Source organism: Carassius auratus, unplaced genomic scaffold, assembly GCF_003368295.1.
Source record: "Carassius auratus strain Wakin unplaced genomic scaffold, ASM336829v1 scaf_tig00007522, whole genome shotgun sequence".
Taxonomy (NCBI): Eukaryota; Metazoa; Chordata; class Actinopteri; order Cypriniformes; family Cyprinidae; genus Carassius; species Carassius auratus.
The window spans coordinates 49486-74300 of NW_020523859.1; the positions used below are offsets into that span (position 1 = coordinate 49486).

The window sequence follows — 24815 nt, forward strand, 5'->3', positions numbered from 1 at the left end:
CTCTATTGTATTAAAAAAACAATATATTACCTGTATATTACTTGCTGTAAATTCACGGCAATTAGTTGCCAGGAATTTCCTGTAAAATTACAATAAATTTTTAACAGTGTATGCTAAGCTGGAAGCTACAGCACCCTTCATAAAAATAGATCGTTAAGGTACTTAAATAAAAAAGGTAATTATTTATAAAAATATATAGTATAGCCTACATTTCTCACTGTGTTTGTAATGAAGGGAGTGTGTCTTTACATACAGAGGTGTCCACAAGCTGCAGGTGGATGTGTTGATCTAAGTGTTTCTTCAACTCTACCAAAAGATTATGATAGGATGTATTTTCAGTTTCACTTTGTTTCAAATTTTTCAGGTAATTATCCACTTCATCCTGTTCTCTTTTTGACTGTATTTTAATGAGTGAGATACCTCTCTTAACGGTTCAGTGAATGGGCGAATGGTTTGAATGATTCCAAATCATTAACAGATTCAGCTTTACTAACCCGTGTGACCCACGTGTTCATTGAAAAAAAAAAAAAACGAGTCAAAAGAGTGATCCACAGACATTCATTAAAGAAGGAATAACGATTTAGACAGTAATTAATTCACAAACTTAGCATCTTTCATTTTCTGAACAGCTGACAGAAAATATGGGATACACAACTTGATTCTGTCAAATACTATGGCAGGAAAAATTTAACATATAGCATTTATTAAAAATATGAAAATTATTTATTTCATGCTAGTTTTGATGGATGGATTGTAGGCAAATTTTCCCCTTTATCAATAGTTTTTTGTTCTTGTGTTCATATCGCATTACTTTACAACTCCAAGCCATTCAGTGTGTGTATGAACTGTCCAAATAGTCCGTTTTTTTTTTCTCGCTCTCTCTTGTCATTATTGTGAGAAATTAGTATTGTAGTAATCACCAAAGCTCTCTTTTGGTGTATCATTAAACCGTTATGCTACCTCAAAATTCTGTCCAAAATCAGTACCTTCATGCATAAACTCTGCTTGCAAAGTAATTGCCAATTGTGATGGGGACAACGGGTGTGATTTCAGAAGTGGTAAGAATCACGCCACTGGTTAAATTAGATCGGGGTGTCCAATCCTGCTTCTGGAGGGCCAACATAAACAATGCGTTTAGTTCCTACCAGCTCCAACACACTTGCCTTGAAGTTTCAAAGTTGAACAGACTGATCCCATCTAGTCTGTGGATATCAAACATATTTAATCTTCACTACGGGACAAAAGCTATTGCTTACATCCCAGAGGGATTCTGCTATAGGCCCCTAACGGCAGAATGACCTAGCAGTTATTATAGGAGCCACCAACATTTCAGTCCACCTTTTCAGGATCAACCCATTTAAATATAGTTTAACCCATACAATTTTCTTACGATGGATGAGAAAATAGAAAGCTTCAGAGGGCATTAGTTAAGTATTTAAAAAAATATCTGAAAGATCAAATCATATTTATTTGCTCTTTTTCACAGTTTGTGTCCCAATTTTACTTCAGTTCATCCATATGAACAATGACCTGGCCCTTTTAGCATCCACACAGGCCCTAATTTCAAAGATTCACTACGAGGAGACAGATCAGGTACATCTCTCATCATGCTCTGTCTTGGACCGCTCCATCTTTCCCCAGAACTCTCCACCTACTCTTTGAACAAAGGTGATGTATTTTAGTCTGACCATCAGTCTGCACTCAACCTGCTGGGGCCAATTCCTGCATGACGAGAGCAGGATTGAGTTAAAGATGTTACAGAAGACCCTCCAGCCCACTTCTTTCTCCTTTATACCATCATTGTGAATTTATATCTGCTGAAGATCCTTTGAAGACCCAAGAGTGCTAAACTAGTGACAGAAGAGCAAACTTCCAGTATAAAATATATCCAGCCTGTATTTAGCAGACTAGGTAGAAGGCAGACTTAGTAAATTAATTCAGTTAAACACAACGATTTTTCTTCATTAGAGAGACCTGTGCTTGGATGTTGAATTAAAGGTTTAACTCTCTAATTATGCAGATAAATGTGAGACAGATAAAGCCCTGTCCTTAATTTCAAGTAGAGGATAATGTCATAAATAAAGTCATAAACAATCAAGAGTCTTAAATCAAAGAAACACTGAGTGGGCTTTTCAAATCAGCATTTATTATTGCAACCTGAAGAAAGATCATCATCTGGCAATGGAAATAGATTTTTCTGTTTTTATAATGGTCTTGACTGCTTTGAAAGGTTTAAAGCAGAATTTCTTTGTTATATATTATAAAACACAATTTATTGTACTAAACAATTATGCACCATATATTTCTATATAAATTACTAAAAAATTATGGAAGAGAAAAATGGAGCAAAGTTATAAAACATAGAGAAAAGGTATTCCAGTTCATGGATGGCAGATTGTATCATTCTCATCTCTGAGAAATAAGGAAAATCATATCTAATGCCATACCACATAAAATACCATGATGCAGCACGTGCATTCACTAGCTGCTTAAAAGAGGATTTTCAGAAAATATTTGCTCTGCCCATTTATATGACAGTAACTTTGGCCATAAAGGTCACAGGTCTGACTATTTTTAAGAGCAATTAGCCTTTTCTAATCACGTCCACAATTTGTGTATTCATTTATAGCAAGAGTCAGAAGAGTCGCCAAGTTTCACACCATTCTGATGAAGTGAAACAGATTTCAAAATTATAAAATTTGACTTGTCTATTTTTGTTTTTTTTAAATTCATGTTTACCTAAAACATGTTTGTCCATGAAAACAAAAGACTATAAGGCATTAAGGCATAAGTTAACAAGTTAAGATATATTAATGACCATCTGTCAAACAAAAACAAAAAACCGCTGCTAACCAGCTCATAGTCTCTGTGTGTTCGAGTGGTCATGGTACAGCTGATCCAGTGCTGCGGACTTCACATGATTCCCACATTTATGTACACTGGCAAGCCATCGATCTCACACTCTATTAATTCACTCTTCAGCATCTCCGCTTCAATAAGAGCTGTCTGGATTCTCTGTCCACTCAGATTCTTACTGACAAGAAATGCTGATGCACTGGAAAAAAGTGAAGTTTTCGCACCCTCAATCCATTTATTTAATGTAAACTTCTGTTTTCATCTCTGGAAGGTGCCAAGAGAGATTTAAATTCAGGTTTTTGTTTTTCATTTCATTCTCCGGCTGGGGGACGGGGTAATAACCAGCGAGGTATGGGGGATTTCTCTCTCTTTAAAGTACCACAGCATCATGGCCCAAAGCCAGGCTTTTATTGCTCTCTCGCTGTTGCCGTGGCAGCAGTCGTGTCCTGGAAGCTCAATCACTTTCTTATCAGGTGCAGCTGTCAGACTTTTTCTTAAAAATGACCAAGAGAAAAAGAAATATCCCCAAGAAAGAGAGAGGTAACAGAGACCGTATGGATGCTATTCCTGAGCGGTCAATAGTGTGAGTCAGTATTAAGCGTGAGACATTTGTGAATGTTCAGTCGTTTCAGAGGGAGACACAGAGAACGCACATTTACACTAGCACAGAAACTTCTCAAGAGTGCCTGAGAGCTTCGGGGTGAAGCTCTGGTGCGTGAACACTGCTAGGGAAAAAGCTCAATTACTGGATGCTTAGTAAATTGATAAACAAATTATGGAGCACAAATAAAGGGGCTTTTTGATAGTTTAACTGATTTCATAATTTGGTATTAAATTGGCTTTTAAGTTGCTGCCTGAAAACTTGGCATTAAAAACAAGCAATCAAATGGCAATGAAAATGTTATTTAACAAATTCCACCGCACTTAACTTCTGCAGCTGGCATTTTCATTACATTCAATTCCATTGTATGGCCTCAAAAGTTTAAGAAATATATATATAAAAAAATGTCTTGCTCAAATCTCATGCAAAGACAAAAAGAAATAACATGAAATACATTCAAAATATTATATTAGAAAAAGGCACTGCTCAGACCTCAAAAAAAAGAAAAGAAAAGATCATTTTAAATATATATTTTTTTAAATATGTAAAAAAAAATGTTGCTCTAATCTTATCATATCTAATTACTCTTGCTCTAATCAGAGAAAACCCTACATACAAAGCCAAAAAAACTTGAAATATGTTAAAATCACCAATAAAAAAAATTATTGTTAAGATTTTAATAAAATACCCTATATAGAGAAACAACTTTACCTGACAGTGAGTGTTTGCAACAATTAACTACTCCATGTTTGTGCCTAACATTACACATCAACATAAGAACTGAGTCAAAATGGACATACAGTAACGTTCAAATGATGTGTAGCTCAATACTGCCCTCATGTGTACACCCCCCACGTAATAGGTCATTCATTTTATTTGTATTACTGAAATATTGAGAAAAAAAAGATCATTGCTTTCCAAAACGATTTATTCTAAAAGTACATAACTGATAATGCAAAAAAAAAAAACAACAACTTTAGAATCAATCAATCCGTTTAAATACCAAAGCTGTCACGCTGTTCCCCGTCACACCACCAAACTGGAAACGAGGGGTGGGCAGCTCTCGGACCAACTCAAACCCTGCAAGAAACACAATTATACTTCAATCAATACAGTATTTGAAACATTATTAGTTCAAGGAATATGCGATATGTCAAGGTACCAGGTCTGAAGATCTGGAGCAGCTGCTCTTTGGTCCAGTTGCAGGAGGTGATGATGAAGAAGCCTCCTGGCTGCATTACAGTTTTTAAAGAGTTCACATAGAGCTTTTTTGCCTCCTTTCTGTCCTCTGGGCTCAAACTAATGGCATCAAATGTGCCTTTATCTATACATACATCAAAACCCTTCAATGCAGTGCTGGGGTTCAGGAAATCCTCCACCTGAAAAACACGAAGACAAATAAACATTCCCTTTTATTCGGTGCTATTTTTAAATGTGCAATGAACTTATTTGATTAATTGATGTATGTTAAGAACAAATCATCTCCATTACCTGAATTTTAACATGTTTTAAGCCTTCCTCTTCCAGAATATTTACGGTGAGCTCCACAGCAGCCTTTGAATAGTCAATTCCAGTGAGGTTTGAAAAACCATGCTTGGCCTTAAAGGATAATTCATGCCATTATTATTTATACTCATTTACATCATCAGGGTTTCTGTGAGGTAAAGACTTGACAACATTTTACGATTTTTTTTTTAATCAAGAAAAGATACTTTTGAGTATGATATTGAATAAATTGTAACAATACTTCAATGTGACAATAATCATAATGTAAATGTTTTGAACAATCAATCAACAAAGTCTAAAAATACAACTTCATGAAATTTAATATCTTTAGTAAATTTAGTATTGGTATTTTTGTCTGTTTTCTCTAAAGATTCCTAAATCAAGATACATTTACATAACCGTTAAAATTATTTGACATCAAAATTCTTGTTTTATAAAAAACTAATGTTTGTTTACGCTATTGAATTTGCTGGAATGTGCTACAAAAGTTATTGAAATTAGAGCCAAATATTCCAGTATATTAAAAAAATTACAAGTAAGTGCTCTGACTTCGACCTGTAAAGATTTTATTCTTTCTTTTATGTGTTTTATGTATTGTAATGTATGTTTCTCAGGAGATATTCATTCTCCTGCCAGGCTGTTATTGAACATAAGTAACGTTACTTGTTCTTAATTAACTTGTCTAGTTAAATAACGGCTAAATATATAAATGTTTAAAACATGAACAAATAATTCAAAGGTAGTCATACCTTAATGACAGATGTTTGATCTTGTTTTATGTATAAACTTACTTAATATTGCTCACTTCATTGATATAATTGACTTATTAATTAGTAATAATTAATTAGAATGATTCAATATAAAGTAAATAACTAAACGCTGAGCTAAATTGAACTTGACTTGCCAGTTCCACAAGAAACATCCCGTTTCCAGTTCCAATGTCAAGTATGGCAGCATTTTCAGGTACATTTTGTGTTTCCATCCATCTGATTACTCTGCCCATGCTTTCCTCTCCAAACCTAAAGGTGGACCAGAAGAATACTATTACAGTCTTCAAATTCTCCTGAATAACTGAACACAACTATTATACAGCAGAAGATGGGACTGGTTCAAAGGACTAGCACTGAAACACTGTTCACTTTATTTGAAGAAGAATATCTGTATAAAACTGCATTCATAAACAAGTATGTGCCACCTACACCCACTCACACACACACGAAGTAAAATTACCATATTTCTCCAACATCTCCAATATCCTTGAAAGTCTGAAGCTCTCTCTTGTAAGCATCATCCCAGCTTAAAGGAAAACGTTAGAATGGACAGAAAAATTATGCTCAAGTCAGAAGTCTGGTCACATCTAAAATAATCACTCAAAAAAAAAAAACAGCGCATGCTGGGTAGAATATACGGTAATCATGTGAGGTATATTAGGAGTGAAAACATAAGTCAAGTGTAACCCATGTGCCGGTCTTCTAGAAGGGCTAACTTATCAAGTAAAATCTCTTACTAGTCCTTTGTTCCGAGTTTTGAAGGAGCAAAATCATCCTCTGATTGTTTGCACTGCAGCGGACAGTCTTCTGACCCATGTGTGCTCATGACGACTCGACTCGTCAACATCCGCTGACGTCATACACAACATGACCAGCGACATGACACTTCAAAATAAAAGTTTTTAGTATTGCATATTCAAAATCGAAAGCAAAAATCGATTAAAAAAAAAATAAAATAAAAAAATAATAATAATAATAAAACACGGATTGACGGATATCAATAAAAACAATATGCAAAATATATATTTTAATCAATTAAACATCACACAGTTGACAAATGTTGCACTTTTTTGTTGTAGGAAATTATAACAGTTCTTACTTTATGTTTTACATCATTCCGCCATGACGTAATGTGTGTCGTCAGTTCTGATGACGATGATTGCACTTATTTCTATTTTTATACTATAAACAGAGATAGATTAAAGTTAAAAAAAAAACACTGTTGTTGTTGTTTCAATGTTAATATGATGGTTTATATAACGTGTATGCAAATAGTTTTAACGTGTGATTTATAACATTTTAAAATTGATGTAATTATTATTTATTTACAACGTTTTATTTATATAATAAAAAAATAATCCAATCAAGAATATATATCAATCAAGTATATACATAGGGTGAGAATATTTTATCTCAGCGTTTGTTTATTCATGGAAAGGCTGGTGTACAGTGTGTGCGCAAAGGATTGTGGGCTCGGCGCGTATGTTTCCATCATGGCGGCGTCAATTTCGGGATACACTTTTAGTTCTGTGTGTTATCACAGTGCCAACACCAATTCCGATCATGTAAGTACTCCATCATATGACTTTGAGGTTAAATGTTTAGGGACACGATCGCATAGCGAAACAACAAACAGTTTATTCCATCAAATCACAGTTAATTCATTTCCCGGTGTCATCTTCCTGGTGTGGCTTCATAGGGGCTGTGTATCAAAACCCGGCCAGCCGCCTATCTAGACAGCCTTTCTAACATTCAAGGGTGTATTAGAACAATGAAAATCCTGACTCATCGGGAATGTTGTGCTTTTTCATGGCATTTTTAGATATGTTTAGTCGAATAAAGCAGACTCCGTAACGTTAAACGCCTTTGATGATAAACCGAGTGCGGTCTAGAGAGGGAGCACACTGGGTTTGGAGACGCAGCCAGGGTGACAGCTAGCAAATCTACAAGCCGTAAGATTTTACAAGCTTGTCAGAAAGTGTCATTGCCGTTTATTCACTGTATGATTGTTCGCTGTCATCAGTGTAAACCGCCCAGTAGCTCTCGGTGAATTCAGTCTCGTCTACGTCGAGGTGTCAAAATAGTCACTTTAACGTTAGCTGGCTGGCTAGCTTAACTGTATCATGTCAGCAACAACTGTCAAATGCAAACTTGAATATCCGAAAGACATATTTAATGGACTGTTCACGAATTGCTTAACATTTCCAGCCCTATTTTACTCCTTATGTCATGCCCTCTAATGTAGTTAATGAGGCATTAGGAACTAGGTGATCTGCCATTGACTTTTGGGCTGGTTAGTCAAGTGTTTATTCAGTTAAAGTTATGACGGGTTTTACTGTTTTTCCGTATTCAATATATAAATGACAACCATTTTAATTTTTATTTGAGCTTGTTTATGGGATAAACTGTTAATTTACATGGTATTTATGATACTAAACCGTCTTGGTAACCTAATTTTATTTTAATTGTGAAGAATAATCAGCATTTTTAGTATGATCTGAAGTAAATAGCCAGGTAAGTTGAGTTGTGTGCCTGGAGAAAGTGTTTCTGTTGTTCTCTCATTGCAGGCAGTGTTTGGGAAATTTCAGTTTTTTAGACCTTTTTGTATAAACTTGTCTATTTTGTAACATATTTGTTGCATGGGTTCTGGGTATATTCACCTAATATGGTACATTTTGGTATACCATGACCTTTAGAGGTACAGGTTAGATTTTGTTTGCTCTTAAACACATGAAATGTCCCTTTAAATGGCATTCGGTCTGTTACAGTAAGAAAAATAAAATTATATTACTATGATAAGTAACTAAAAACCAACATTTGTAACAGACTAGCAAGCAATGACTAAAGAGCAGCTTAACATATGACAAAGTTGGAATGCTGTTTTTTATATATGTGTATGTATATATATATATATATATATATATATATATATATATATATATGTGTGTGTGTGTGTGTGTGTGTGTGTTGATAGTTTTAAGTTGTTTTTAACATATTGCTAAATTGCTAAATCATACAAGATTATTAAACTGTATGTAGACATCCCAAATTTTGAGTAATAATAGGCCTAATAATAATAGTAATTATTACTTAATTTTAAAACAGTTGTTGGCCTTATTTTGTACCTTTTATGGAAAGCGTCTATTAACTAAGGTAATAATAACATTCAGTCTTAACTACACTTTCTTTGCCTTTGAAATGTAATTTTTATACCTCTTTTATGCCTCTTTTAGGAGGGCTTCCTGTTGGGAGAAGTGAGACAGGAGGAGACTTTAAGCATCAGTGACTCACACATCGGTAGTTCAGAATTCGTCAGTGTAATAGGTAAAACCATGGTTGATTTTTTTTTTTGTCCCAAAACTACAGACAAAAAAATACTGTTGCAAAATAAAAAGTTTTTAATGATCATTTTATCATGCATTATCAAAACACGATGCACGATTACTGAAATCCTTGAAGGCTCTAATCACAGACATGATACGTTTCACATTGAGGACATGACAACCTTCCGTGTGTGTGAGCAGAGGTACATTATCAGTTCAAGATATGGCTGATGTAATCTGTTTAGTCTCAATCATTCAAAGAACTGTTGCAAGCTGCCCTGGTTGTCAATAACTTGATAAACCACTTAAGTTTGTGTCAGCCAGCATTTCTGATTAAGACCTGAGAGATAAAGCTTCATACATCAATGTAGACCTTTTTGGCTCAGAAATGCTGGAAATAGCTTCCTCCAGCATTAAGTGATCATGTTTCTGAGTTTGGCGTTGCTCCCAGGTACCCTTCATCTCTGATCACTTTACAAATAATTTCACAAAGACCTTCAACATCAAAAGTGGGCCCAGATAGTACCTTATATTTGCAGCAAGAGGAGTCATTATGAAGGTCATGTTGTCCTCTAGACAACCTTCAGATCACGATGGTTGCATGTTACAGTTTTTAGAGAACAAATCTGCTAACATATTTTTCTTAGTTTATTCCAAGGTTAATGTTATCTGTATGCATATTATTAATATTTAAATGAGACCTTTTGACAGTCATAGCATGCTTGCTTTACTCAGATTTTGAATATAATTGATCACTCGCATTCACTTGTTTTTCAGAGGTCCATAATCATGAACCTTGTGCACAACTGTTTAGGTAAGAGTGTCCTGCATGGGCAACTGGATTTAGTAGATGCATTTTTCAAATGTTTATTATATGTTACAATAAAAATATACACTATCAATTAAATTTTTTGTGTCGGAAAGATTTTTGAAATAAGCCTTTTTTGTTTGCCAAGGTTTGGTTAAAAGAATTATTTAATAATAATATATATTATTGCACAACAAAAATCATATATATATGACCATAAACCTTTGAATATATATACATAGTGTATATATACATTTTTGAATGGAATTATTGAAATCAAAGTTTTAACTGCTTTTTTGTTTGTTGCAGCTTTTATGACTATGCGGGTAACGTCAATGAAGAAAATCTCAACAGAATCCTCAAGGACAGAAGAAAAGTAAGCAGTTATCATGAAATATGCATACAAATTTTAGAGAGTAAAATGAATAAATGATTAACGATTACCTTTTTCCTTTGGTGTTCAACTTTGTCTGACACTTCCCAATGTCTCTTCTTTTTTGTGCAGAATGTTATCGGCTGGTACCGGTTTAGAAGGAACACTCAACAGCAGATGTCATTCAGGGAGCAGGTGATCCACAAGCAGTTGACCAATATACTTGGCATCCCAGATTTGGTCTTCCTCCTGTTCAGCTTCATCTCCACAGCCAATAGTTCCACACATGCTTTGGAGTATGTGCTCTTCAGGCCCAACAGAAAGTATGTACATGCTGGTTAATTCATAATTATGTAATACTGTGGGATAAAAAGGAACAAAATATGACAAAATCATGATTCTGTTTAACTGTTTAGAGACTTGTCTCTCATTTTTGTATTTCATAATACCATGCATAATGTTTGCAAATGGTGTGATGTTGCTGATAGTGTGTTTATGAGCATTTCTGTTGCAATTTTGATCTTTATCTCAGTAGCTATAATCAGAGGATATCTCTAAGCATCCCAAACCTGGGCAACACCAGTCAACAGGAATATAAAGTCTCCTCTGTGCCGAACACCTCCAAGAACTACGCCGGGGTCATCAAAGAACATGGGTGAGGCAACATAACTGCATTGTTCAATACTCCTCTTCAGCCATGTCACAAAATGTTGTTATAGCAAACTGCTATTTTGATTTTGTCCTACCATTCAAAAATGTAGGATTTTAAAGAAGTCTCTTTTGTAAATCAAGTGGCACGTTTATTTGATCAAAAATACAGTGAAACAGTAATATTGTGAAATATTATTACAATTAAAAACCTGTCTATTTGAATATACTTTAAAAAGTAATCAATTCCTGTGATGGTAAAGCTGAATTTTCAGCATTATTCTTCAGTGTCACGTTTTTTGTTTTTTGTTTTGATTTGGTGCTCAAGAAACATTTCTTAGTGATATCTATGTTGATAATAGTTTCACTGCTCAATATTTTTGTAGTAACCACGATAAAGTTTTTCTGCATTTACATAATTTAACCTAAACAGCATGTGAAACATAGTCTTTCTTTTGCTGCAGTAAATACTTGAATTATGATATCCAATTCATTTATTTAATTATAGGAATGAGTTTTTTGATAAGGATGGGGTGATGAAGGACATTCGAGCTATTTTTCAAGTATACAGTGCCCTTCAACAAAGAGTGCAGGTGAGTTTCAGTTCAGTCAGATAACATCAGGAGATTTTGGTTAAAATACACCTCAATTTGCTATGTCTAATAACATTTAAATGTTTGAAATAAGTTATGCTCAGAATGTGCTATCTATGAATTTTAGGGATGCACGATAGCCGATACTGATATACACATTTGCTTTGTTTGGAAACAACACCAAGTCTGTCCTGTGCAGATTAATGTGGAAAAATAATTTGCTTCCTTGTTTACTTGCTTCTTAGAACTAAATAAAGATGATTAAAAGCTATATTTATAAGTACACTGAACGCTTTGAAAATAACTATAATAAAATCAATCACTGCTGTTTTTATTTTTATTTATTTTTTCTCGACAGATTCAGTTGTAAGCTTAACATTTTTTTTTTTGATTTAACATTTGTAGATGGTCTTAAGCAAAAATGCTGTATAAATTCTAAAAATCATTAGCACTCCCTGAGCAGGGATGATGCTGATGTTTACATTAAGACGTTCCAATAAAATCATGCATCCCTAATGAATTTTCTGTCATCCTGCAGGCGGTGTGTTGTGAAGTAGATCAAAGTGAACGAGTGAGGGAGAAAATCCAAGAAGAAGTGAACAAACTCAAAGAGGAAATCGCTCTCAGGAAACGGAACCGCGCTGAGGAAGAGAGAAGTGCGTGCTGATGATTCTGTGCATTTGTGGCTTGTTTAACCAAAAAGGGAAACGATTCCTTTTTATTATCCTCTCTGTTTTCCTTACAGGACTCCAGGAGGCAGCCGCTGTCCCGCTTCCTGATAACTCTGCCCTTCCTGACTCCTCACAGTCTTCACCGACTCAAGTCGTGCTCTCAGGTCCCTCGGTGGAGCCCAGTGTAGAGAGACCCGTGAACTCCTCATCTCCACCAATCTACAGCACCACACTGCCTCCAGATTCACCAAGCGCTATACTGCTACCGCGGCCCCAAGCCGTAGGTTCGCCCGGACACCCGTCTCCCAGTCTGGGCCTGGGCAACGGAGACGGTTCGAGCTCAGATTCCCTGAACCGCCAGGCCACCGGCCAGGAGGACGGCGACGACGAGGACAGTAGCGAGTACGAAAATTTAGTTAGCGAGCAATTGCAACCACCCTCCTTAACAGAAACTGTTACATTAGGACGACCGGCTACACTGTGGCCCGACGGAGATGCCCACAGCCCCCCAGGCTCCTAATAGTCAAACAAACCAACGGGGATACGGATGAACGAACAGAACTAGGTGTGATCGTGAGGTCATGGTGTTCGGAACACAAACAAACACTTGCCTTTTGTGAGTTTTGACAATGCTGTCCTGTTGCACACATTTAACAGCTCTGTGCAGGACAGCGGAATGGAATGATATCCCCATCTGGATCCACACGCCCCCCTTTCTCCGTTTCATGCTCTCCTCTCTGGTTTGGTGTGGGTGGAGAGGTGCATTCTGCTTATCTCGGTGTCTGCCACTCACTGGAGTCGTTCGGTTCTTGCACCATTTACCTCTTGCACTGTTTTGCCTTCTTTTGATCTGCATTTGTAAAAGCAAAGGGAATGATGTCTTTCTTTTTTGTTGCAGCCTTCAGACACATCTCTGTGCGAGCTTATTCTATCTTCATTGTCTTGCTTCATAAATCTGAATGGACAGAAAAAAATCAGTTATATTAAGTGCTTAGGACTACAGCTGACAATGTAGAAAAATGTATTTTATTTTTGGTTTTATCAGTTATATTTGATTTGATTGAGTAATATAATGGCCTATTCATAAAAATTGTTTGGGTCAACGATTATAAAAGTAACTTTGATAAGGGGTGCTTGTATTTTCTATGACATACTAGATCACTACTAATTTTATTGGCTTGAACACATTTTTTCCTAATGAATGAATCAAATTTGATATTTCTTTATGCTGAACCTCAAACTTTCACCATTGAGCTTTAATTGAATCTTCCGGTCGTACGGTTTGACGGAGCCATCAGAAACTGGAAGGGTCCGAATGCAGCATCATCGATCTCAGGATTCTTTTACAGTTCCAGGACTGCGGTTTTCTCACATCATCTTGTCCACATGCCTTTGTTCTTTAGTTGAGAAGACATGATTGCTCAAAGCAATGCAGCGGTGAATCAGTTTAGAGTTCTGTGATCACGTGAAATAAAGATTTCAGCCATATGCAGCAGATCTTTAAAGGTAGAAGCAGTTTTGTCATCTGTTAGTGGATGTTTTGCTACATCTGATCAAACCAAAATGACGTTTTCCCTCAAAAGTTTGTGTGTGTGTGTGAATCTCAGAAAAACATGACTGGGTCATTTTACCATTAACCATTAAATAATAATAACTTGCCACTGAATTTCAAATGGCCATGATGTATAGACACTTCACAATTTAATATTACTTTAAACAAGTTTTGCAATAACATTTGGAGATTTAGTGGAACCCAGTTACAAATTTTACATATATATATATATATATATATATATATATATATATATATATATATATATATAAACCTGAAAAATGTGGAGTGAAATGTGACTAACGCGTTCTTGTGAGATTCACTCATGTTGTGCATATTGTGAACAATTTTGAGCAAGTAATTCGAATCAGATTGATGAGCTGTCTGACTTTTCTCCCAAAGAATCCAAAACGTGTTTCTTAGTTTTATCTCAGGGTCTGACGCTCTGACGTTTATTTTGGCAGAGCCCGAGAATGTCTCACTTTTCATTCAGGATATTTTTTCGCAGCAGGACAGAAAAATAACAAATGTTTGTTCCCTGGCATGAGTGTGAATGAGAGTACACTGACAGAGATGCTTTAGTCCGCTGTATCATGTTGCATTAACCGTCTGCTTTAAATGTTTCTGCCTCATTCGGACTTTGGCATCTGTCTTCAAGTGTACGGCCAAAAACCACCACCACCACCCATGGTTTTCAACATGAATATGTAAGCGTTAAACTGAACAGTGACACTAAAGTGGAGAGATTCCACATTTAAACTTGACGTGGGCTTGTTTGGACAGCTGGCAGCCGGTCCCTCTGAGCTTTAAAAATGCCATTTTATCATTACTAACATGTTTCTTAGAAAGTTCAGATGAACATAAATGCCACTTAAGATGATAAAATATATATGCATATACAGGATCTGATCCAACAAATGCTATTCATGATGATAAGTCCTTGCTGCCATATTGCATTTTGCTTTCTTCTTACAGATTCTTTCAAATCTGATTACAAAATAAATTCAAATTTGGCATTGTGCCATTTTAACGGGGAAATTGCAATGATGTGATTGTCATTTTTATTGTCAGTTTAGTCAGCTGCAGGTCTGACTTGACTGTTTTCCTGCAATCGAGCAGCTGTGAGTGATCAACATTGTTCCCGTCAGAATTGGCCTGAAGTTTCTCATGTTTTACAAGCGTAGAGTGTGTTTGGAAGGCTGTTGCACTACTGCAAGCTTTAACCGTTCCATCTACTTCTGTCATAAATCTGTCAACGTGTTTACAAATATGAAGCAAATTCCCAGTTATGAACTAGTAGCAGTGTTTCAGCAAACACATTTTGTATTGTTCGTATCCTTTGGTGGCTAATATGCCCATTCTCTCATCATTTGCTCACCCTCATGTGCTTTCAGGGCCTTTTTCTTAAAAGGAAGATAGTTGGAGAATGTGTAAGCTTCTCTTTTCCATACAATGAATGTGGATGGGGATTAGGTCCTGTCGAGCTTCATAAAGGCGGAGACATTATTAAAGTGATCCATATGACTTATGCAGTATATTCCAATCCTGAAGCCACATGATAAGCCTAATGTAAGCAATTGAAGTTGTGGTCACCATTCATTTTCGTTGTGGGGAATGTTCAAGCAGCTCATAAACGTACCAAAAAACATGGGGTTGAATCAATTCTGACAGATTTTTAATTTTTGGTTGAACAACTTCTCTATAATATTAGGCTAAAAGGCATATTTTATCCCGTAGACATTATCCTTATCTGTTAAATTATTAGACCCGTTTATTTAGCAGTCTGCAAAAGCTTAACAGACACCTAAAGCCAAATTTAAACGTGTTTTTTGCTGGCCTCAGATTTCACAAGATCTCTACATGAGGAGTAACTATGATTTGACACTCTTCACACAAGACAAATTAAGCTGAGCTATCAAATATATTAGGTTTGAGAGCAAAAACCCTTTCACTGAATGTGATCGTTTTAAATCCTCAACTATGATGGTAAAAGATTTCAGCCTCAGGTGGAACAATGACTACTACAGAAATGTTGAATTTTCGATCATATATATAAGCTCAATTTTGTGTCATTGAAGCTAGTTATGTTACCATATTCGTTACAAAAAAATAATAATAATGTAAACAAATCAAATAGAACTAAGTACCGCACACATCGAGTTGTGTATTTTATATCTTGATCCTGTAGGTGGCGCAAGTCATTCACGGGATCTGCAGACAGGGTTGAAAAAGAACTTGGATACTTTAAACTTAGCACTTATAACGTTATCCTTTTTTTCCCGCGGGCTAAATGTTTGACATATTGCAGAAATTCTATTTGATCGGAATGTTTGTATTTAAATATTTAACCTGCTCAATATTTAATCTCCACATAATCTGATGAGGAGCATGTTTGCAGAAATGTATAAAAAGGACCAAGAAGTCAAAAATAAAAAATGTAGAATCCCCACGGAAGTCTGTGTACACATTACACTCATTAGTTTTAGTGTTTGATAATCCTATTTGAAAAACAGACCTTTCACGATTTCTACTGTGATTTTTAAGTTAACTGTAATGCAAAATAATAACTACAATATGCATTATAAAACGTAAAAGGTAGGAAATGGCGTATTTTAAGTTTTGTTATATTTGAAATAAAACTTTTTGGCAAGCTTTGACTGCCCATAAACTGGTTCTTTTGCGCAGATCTGGCAACCCCGATTACAGAATCATATTTTAAATACATCATACAATTGGTTGTTTCTTCATAGGTGTGACATCTCTCATACCAGAAAAAATTACATCAGGCAAACATCATTTGTCAAAATCATTTATTTACTATAATACATAGCAGATGATGTTAAAATATTTAGTTTGTACATCATATGATGCAGTCATATGAACATAATGTTGCTCTTTTCTTTTAAACTACACTAAATGGGATCCTAGCAGCTGCACACTTACCCTATTGAGCCCTTTCCTGTTTTAGTGAGTCAATTGAGATAAATCTTGTCATTTTTGTTCCCATCCATTCACATACAAGCTCCCGCATCAAAACTAAACACCTCTGAGTTGTGCTGTATTCCACACAAAGACTGCAAGCTTTCTAAACGGCATCTGTTACAGTGGAACAAAATTCAGTACCATCTAATAAAAACAAAAAAAGTTGTATTTATATAGAGAATTAAGTACAGTCAATGGATCTAACCCCAAATTTATCATACCACAAAAAAAAAAAAAAAAAATCTGATTATAGGTTTTACAAGATTATACAGAGCTCCAGTACCCCGGGATTTTTGTTTTGCCAGCCATCAAACAAGGCCAACACATTTTATATATATATATATATATATATATATATATATATATTAGGGGTGTAACGGTTCACAAAATTCACGGTTCGGTTCGATACGATACACTGATGTCACGGTTCGGTTCGGTTCGATACGTTTTAGATACAGCAAAATGTAAAAACATCTCAACTTTTCAGAATGCCGCAAGCGCACCGTGGGTCATGTGACAAGAACCAACCAATCAGCTTCATCCTTTCCCGTAACAAGGTTGAGAGCTCAGCCAAGATGAAGGAACAGCTGATCATAGTTGTATATGGATTGCAATTTTGAAATAAATTTAGTAGCAGAGCTACTGCAAGCGATTTTTAGAGCTGCAAATCCATTTATCCTTCGCTGAAATTTCCGCGTCTCATGGAGAGAGCACGTCATTGTTGCTTAGCAAAGACAGACGCCTCATGAGCGCTTCTGCCCGAGCGCTTTGGAAAGGAGGAGAAAGACGTGCTTAGCGTTTTCCATGCGTTTTTAGGCACGATATGTGAACGGCCCCTAAGGCGCTCGCTCACTCAGGACGCGCTGAAGGCTCGTTGCAAAATGTCTAATGCATTTAACAGACCAGAAATATAAGATCCTAAAATAACCAACAGGTCTGGTGTTTGGGTTGGATTAGTTTGCTGCGTGCATGTTTCTCCTTTTTTTCGTCTTTTCCCAGATAGTACTGACGCATATATCCCAGATATTCCCGCTGTTTTTTTTTTTTTTTTTTTTTTTTTTGTAATCCCGCTGGTGTACCCTGTCATGTTGCAGATGCGACATACCGTTGTTTTTTTATCCACTACTCTCTTGCCATCACCATTATAGCTTAAAGGGAATCCAAAGTGCACCCAAACACCAGACCTGTTGGTTATTGGAGGATCTTCTCATTTCTAGTCTGTTAAACGCATTGGCTATTTTGCAACGAGCCTTCAGCGTGTACTGAATGAGCGAGCGCCTGCTGAGTAGCCTAACATAAACATATAAGATGGTGTTTTTTTCTTGTTAGGGAGTGTCAGGGGCGTTGCCTGTTACATTGTTTGGGTTATTGGGCTACCTTGTTGAACGCATATCATTATATTTCTCTCTCTCTTTTTTTTTTCCAAATATAATTAATTACTCCAACGAACCGTTCGGTATACATAATGCGTACCGCGTACCGAACCGAAAGCGTCGTACCGAACGGTTCAATACGAATACGCGTATCGTTACACCCCTAATATATATATATATATATATATATATATATATATACTGTGTATATAGATATATTTATATTTTCCTATTGTAGGGAAACTATTAAAGTCAAAATATGATAAGTCGAACTATGGCATGACACAAACAAACGAATATAACAATTTGACCCCATTGTAATGTTCCCTCAAACAAGTTAGAAAACAAAAACAAAAAGTCTTGCATAAAACAGTTAAGCATTAACATTTTTCATCTCTTTCAGTTATTAAAAGTGGCAAAGAACATGCAACTACAGTTTAAGAAATGAATCAACAGAACCATAGAAATTGTGAAAGTGGTCTGAGGAAACAGAAACGAACGAACATGAAACGAGACGGAGATAACCTGGCATCTTCTGAAGCCTGGATCTCTGAGATGTGCCAAACGGTTGCAGTGGAGTGTTTCCCTTTCTGTGGTCTCCAGAGTACGAGGGGCTCCCGGTTTAAAGTCTGTAGGACAAAGTGCATCCTAGGCAGGTGCCCCTGATTTCATGAACTCATATTAGTTCAATCCCAAATGCCTTGGGTCACCACCACCCCAACAACAACTGCTGTCTTTAAGATAAAAATATCCTAAAAATATATCTTTAGTCCATTGTAAAATAAAAAGGGGACAATACAAACAAGCAAAAAAAAAAAAAAAGGCACATTTTGCCATTATGGCAAGCTGTGCATGTGGTGTTGGTTTTAGTGAGTGATTGACAGCTCCATTGTCTTTCAAAACAAAACAAAAGCTTTATAAATATATCTTCCTTATGTTTGCCATATTTGAAATTAGTCGATGTGCATATTTACTGTCAAATTAACATTGACATTTTCTTTACAATTTTTTTTTTTACAGTTTTATTCAGCATCTCATTCAGACTGGCTGAGGAACAGAAAAGGGGGAAATTATAAAAATAAAAGAAAATGGACAGGGGAGGTCTCAGGCAAGTCACATATTCCTTTGTACAAAAAAAGGTGTTTTTTTTTTTTCACTTCTTATTTTAAGCGGCTTATCCGCACACGTACAAGCCGAATGTGAGTAGGAGGTCTATATGAGGGGTTCGGGGGGCAGCGGGTGCTGGATCTGCTGGGGCTGGAGGGGAGGAGGGAGCTGAAGGGCCAGCAGGGACTCTAAGCCGTGGCCGTGTGGAGGAGGCGTCCCCTTGGCGCTGGAGGGCTCTGTAATTTCACCACCATAGAAGAAATACTGGCACTGCTGGATGAAGGACTCGATGACGGACTGGTTGAGTTTGGTGGTGGACAGCGTGTCCTTGTTCTCAAAATCAGGTCTCATGAGCGTAGGCCAGAAACAGATGGACAGATTGTCAGCCGTCATCAACGTGGTCTTACTATGCTGACTTACCCTAGTTGAAGAAGCAGATAAAATCTATTTTAAAAGCATTCTTAAAAACCACACACATATATGTGTCAAATATCATATTGCCAACAGTTGATGTTTCTGACAATATCTCTGACTATCATCGATACAAGATCATCATCTTTAGACTGTGTTTGTTGTTTGGGCTGCCTTGTTGAGCGCAGAGGCACTGAGAACATTATTTACACACCAAGCAGTTTAATATTCCAAACATAATAGGACTAGTCCAACAAACCGAATCATTCTGTTTGTAATGCGTACCAAACTGAAAGCCTCATACCAAACAGTTCAAAATTAATGTGTATTGTTACACCCCTATAAAGTAAAAAATAAAGATGAATGGGACAAATTATTATTAACAGAACTTTAACAAAGATAAATATTTTCTAAAGCTGAAGACAAATCGAAAGTGGAAGCTGAAGCTTTACCTGTTGAGGTGAGTGGTGACATATTTGAAAACTTCATAGTTCACAGGAGGAAATTTTCTCACGATTTCCTTCAGCACTTGCAGTCTTTCATAATGATCTACAATTTCTGGAGAAAACACATTTAACAAACTCGTTAGACAGAGAAGAGAGGAAATATTTAGACTTTATATATTTATACTCCTTGATTGATACCTGCGTTTCCCAGAAAATAACTGCACGTCTTAATACGTTCGTCAGCCAATCAGATTCAAGCATTCAATGACCCCCCGTAGTATAAAAAAAAAAAAAAAAAAATAAAAAATAATATATATATATATATATATATATATATATATATATATATATATATATATATATATATATATATATATATATATATATATATATATATATATATATATTATATTTAACTGCAGATAACCAAAATTAAACAATCAGAATCAAATACTCAGAGAGACGTCACGTGCAATCTGTTCATAATTAAGTTCAACAAGAACAGAATATTTTAAACGTATAAGCAAGCACATAATAAATGTATATTTTACATTTTCCATCAGAAAGACAATGAGAAATTTGCATTCATGTCACACTCGTTATCAAAAAGAGATTTCTGTATAAGGACAACAAGCTACAACCGCCTGGCCAAAAAAACTGCAAGGGGAAGGAAGAGATAAAGCTGAAATATCAATATGTTCAAAAAGAACAGCATCCCAGCACTTAATGTCATTTATCTACAGCAGTGTGGATCAGAAATAATGAGGAGTAAATCACAGGGGGCCCTGGATTAGATTCAGCACTCGGAAGCATCAAACGGAAATGCAGATGCATTTAAATGACTTCTCAGCTACCTTGGGCTGGGATTAGACGGTGTGGTGATGGGATTAATATTGAACGTAGTTGAAAGAAGAAACCGGGTACAGATAAAAAAAAAATAAAAATAAAAAAAACTCGACTGGAGGCTGTTGAAACGGTGGTGAAGTAACATGGGCAGGTTGCTACTTGTTCTCATAGCTGAAGCAGACACACTTCCTGTCTTTCTTGTAGCTGTGCTGATGCAACGGATGAACGCTGTGTCACTAAACCTGCCTCATTTTACCTCGACACACTGCCGCCCACCTGCTGTTTGTGAAGACTGAAGTTTGGATAAGAGACTGGAGTCAGACATGACTACAGATGGAGTCAACTGAAGTTTGTTTGGCTTACACCTAATATGGAAATGAAATCATTTCAATTGCTGCAATTCTTCCAATCCTTATGTGAAATATTTGTTTGTAAATAATTCTGTGCCATGTCGGCTGCCAATTAATGGGGAGAAACTCTGGAATCTGAGGGTGAAAAAATTAATTCCAAATGAAGTTCTTATCAATGCATGTTACTAATAAAAAATAAACATTTGATTTATATATTTACGATAGGAAATTTACAAAATATCTTCACGGAACATGATCTTTACTTAATATACTAATTATTTCTGGGATAAAATAAATCTATAATTTTGACCCATACAATGTATTTTTGGCTATTGCTACAAATACAGTATACCCGTGCTACTTATGATGGGTATACTTATGATTATGGTTTTGTGGTTCAGGGTCACTTATATAAACAACAAATACATTTTTTTTAAGTTGTATTTATAAAAAAAAAAAACATTTTATTCTTGTAAAAAAAAATTTTTTTATTTGTGTCTGATTAAAAAAATACTACTACTACTATTTATCAAGTATGCATTAAAGAAATAACGCAAAACAAAATAAGGCAGTAATAACTACATTCTGTGGCATGGCTAAATGAATTTTAAACACTGCAGTCAGATAACAGATATTTTACAAAAACAAAAAAACACCATCAGTTAAGTCAATGGTTACGGTTATTATAATGCTCAAAGAAATGAAATATTTTTTTTTGCTACAGTGGCAGGTTTTTAGAGGAATCAACCTACAAATGACTGGCTTAAGTTACAGCTGTATGTATTTTAAAAATAATAATAAAAAAAAAAAACTTAGATAAAGCTACTTAATGTCACACTTAGCAGAAACCGTCAGCATACGATCTTCAATTAAAAAATAGGCAGTCCGTTAACACAGTACTTGATAACCTGAATGAAGCGGTACTTACTGGCTGCTTCCACTAGCTCTGGGTGGAGTGAATACGGTATGAGGGGGTCGGGGAGGTCGGCAAAGAAGGCCTTCAGGGCCCCAGCCACGGCGTTCACGGCTACATCCATCACGATCAGGTCAATACTGTGGTCTGAGAGAAGAATGAAAATAGTGTGAGCTTGCATAAGCATCCAACTCCCTTTGTCACTGCTGGAAAAGCCACTAAAACAGATTTAACGGCACTGAGCAGAATAGAAGGAAAACTATGGAGAAAAGGAAAATAAAGCGAAAGAGAGGCTGTAAGAGTCGGGTTTAAGGTGAAATGACAGCTGTCAGACTAGATCTCGCCGCAAAGGCACTGAATGAACACAAAAAGGGGAAAAAGCACCCAATTCACAGTATTGTGAGGAGAGAGAAGAGAAAAAGAGAGCGAGGCTAATGGCTCCGGGCCAGCGGGCAGACTGATGCCTATAGTAGCTCTTTTGGCCAAACGATGGCTCACAGAGTGAATAATCTGGTCACTCGGCTGAAGATTTTCCACCCATTCATCTCCACAACTCACCAGCTAGATATGACTAGTGTTTGATTTGAAAGATATATGAAAACAAGAGTGGATTCACTTAAGCTACAAAATAAAAACGTCTATCTTCTGTAATAGCGAGCGGTACGATGGTCTTACACATGAGAAATATATTGCTAAGTTGTCAAAATAAGCAAGGGTTTTGTTATGCACAGCATTTGTTTTTGTCAGTTTTATTTGTTTTGAAGCTGTTGTTTTTTCACTCAAGCGTTACATAACGTGCTACAAGCCACTTTTGCATGCATGCCAGGCTTCATTTGTTATGAATAATCTTATCATTTGCTTCCTGTCCATCAAGTTACAAACAGAAAGTATTTATACATACTGCATTATCCAAAATACTCAGTTATTTCATATCTAGAATCTATTTTTCAATGGATTTGCAGCCAAAATAACTACACTGTGATATAGACCATTACAGGGAAATAAAATTGTTCGTGTCGTGGAATAAATGGTCATACCACCCACCGCTAGCCTGTAACTGCCTCAATATATATTGCCAGCTTAGTGACAATTTAATTCTACGCTTTAAAATGAGAATATAACAGATCACTTTTATGTGTCACAAGGAGATTTAAGCTAAAAATGCTCCTGCATAAGCTTATAACTAGTGCAAATCACAGCTTGGTGGAGGCCTGCAGGCATCACGCCAGTCAGTAGCCACAAATGGCAAGTTTGTTTTTACAGGAATGGTCCATTTACAGTGTGAGAGATCATAATCACGTAATTCAGGGTCTGCTTCTTGTCATTCATGCAGCTGAATGGAGATTTCACCCTTTGATAGTAAGAAGAAAATATGAAAAATGTATTATGTAAATTGTTAACATAAATGTACTATGAACAGAAAAAAATAAAATAAAATAATAATAATAATAATAATAATATTATATATATATATAACGAAGGAAAATTATATATTTTTTTAAATAAAAAATATTGCACATTAAAATGAAGCAAATAACTAAAGCAGACAAGACACGTGAGGTGAATGCTGCTGAGCAGTGCTTGTCCTCAACAGAACTATAATGAATCGAAAAGGTGACATGAAAATCAAATATACAAATTAACCCTTCAAATTAGAGTTTATCAGTCTCCTTCTATCCAATTTGCGAACTATCTTCCAACATGTGTCCCAGCGGCATGCCATCAAACGCCTGCAAATGAAGCCTAATTTCCCACAGAGCCCAGTTAAAATCAGTACGTACCCTGGTCGAATTGTTTCTGAATGTTGTCTTGATCCGTCTTGTTTCCATTCACTCGATAAAGGCCCTCTGTGGTGAGACCTGCAAATTAAAAGTGACATTTCATTAAAATCAATCCCACAAAGGTTATGTGACAAAACCTCAGTGGAACAAAGCAGTTAGTGCTCTAAAAAACAGCTAATGCTTAAAATGATGCACAAATGAACGATCGGTGTCAGTCGCAGTTTCGTACAAATGAAGAAACACTGCAGAACAAACAGTAAAGGGTGGAGAAAACACAAGTTAAGGTCCATATTTTTGACAGAAAATTATGCTTGGGAAAACAAAACATCTGAACAGTGAGATGATCCTTTTTCTTTTTATTCCAAGGACAAGAAGATCTTTTAAACTGGGCTTTTTAATATGACGAGCTGTATCTGTGCCGTTGTGTTTTTCCATCTGAGTGCGTATTACCTTCTAAAGTAACAGTATGTTGTTGTCAGTCACAGGTAAGAAAGCATCTGCCAAAACAGTATGTGTCTGTCTCACATCCGTGGAAATGCCGTCATTACCAAGGTGCAAATCTTCCTCAGAAGACCAAATATTACTGAGAGCTATAGCGCCTCGATCTACAGCTCTTTTTCTACATCCTTTGCTCATATATTTCAAATCATGCACTCAACCTAGTAAACTGGGCCACTCCAGATGGACGAGTGGACATACGAGCTGATCTCACAGCGAGAAAAAGTAGGCCAGAAATGCAGATAATGCAGCAGGAATCCAACCCACACTTCCCCGTTCCCTGACAGATAACATTGCGTGTATCTCCTTATTTTCATTACGTCTAATCTACTGAAGCCCATTTATCAAGCTAAAGATAGCTCTGTGAAGCCGTGACCTTGTGTAGCTCCGCAGTGCTCCGGAGCGCT

The 24815-nt window shown here is 36.1% G+C and overlaps 3 protein-coding genes across 4 annotated transcripts; 1 reads left to right on the forward strand and 2 right to left on the reverse strand.

Moving 5' to 3' along the window:
* Positions 1 to 4367: 4367 nt before the first annotated feature.
* On the reverse strand, positions 4368 to 6606 carry LOC113071548 (EEF1A lysine methyltransferase 2). Its single transcript, XM_026244900.1, has 6 exons — positions 6471 to 6606; positions 6194 to 6259; positions 5868 to 5982; positions 4949 to 5056; positions 4620 to 4836; positions 4368 to 4537 (listed from the first exon to the last, which is right to left on the reverse strand). Exons 1-6 carry the CDS (start codon positions 6578 to 6580, stop codon positions 4440 to 4442), a joined length of 714 nt encoding a protein of 237 aa, XP_026100685.1. The 5' UTR covers positions 6581 to 6606; the 3' UTR covers positions 4368 to 4439.
* Positions 6607 to 7151: 545 nt separating this feature from the next.
* Positions 7152 to 13731, forward strand: LOC113071547 (BRISC complex subunit Abraxas 2-like). 2 transcript variants are annotated; one of them, XM_026244897.1, is made up of 9 exons: positions 7152 to 7298; positions 8967 to 9057; positions 9834 to 9870; positions 10174 to 10240; positions 10370 to 10560; positions 10770 to 10892; positions 11394 to 11478; positions 12017 to 12134; positions 12224 to 13731. In XM_026244897.1, exons 1-9 carry the CDS (start codon positions 7164 to 7166, stop codon positions 12667 to 12669), a joined length of 1293 nt encoding a protein of 430 aa, XP_026100682.1. In that variant the 5' UTR covers positions 7152 to 7163; the 3' UTR covers positions 12670 to 13731. The 2 variants fall into 2 exon arrangements, with proteins under 2 accessions (XP_026100682.1, XP_026100683.1); XM_026244898.1 differs by having other exon boundaries at positions 10773 to 10892.
* A 5073-nt stretch (positions 13732 to 18804) lies between these two features.
* On the reverse strand, positions 18805 to 24011 carry LOC113071549 (rho GTPase-activating protein 5-like). The gene is made up of 4 exons (XM_026244901.1): positions 23911 to 24011; positions 22145 to 22276; positions 20027 to 20132; positions 18805 to 19584 (listed from the first exon to the last, which is right to left on the reverse strand). Exons 2-4 carry the CDS (start codon positions 22251 to 22253, stop codon positions 19269 to 19271), a joined length of 531 nt encoding a protein of 176 aa, XP_026100686.1. The 5' UTR covers positions 22254 to 22276; positions 23911 to 24011; the 3' UTR covers positions 18805 to 19268.
* Between the last annotated feature and the right edge of the window lie 804 nt (positions 24012 to 24815).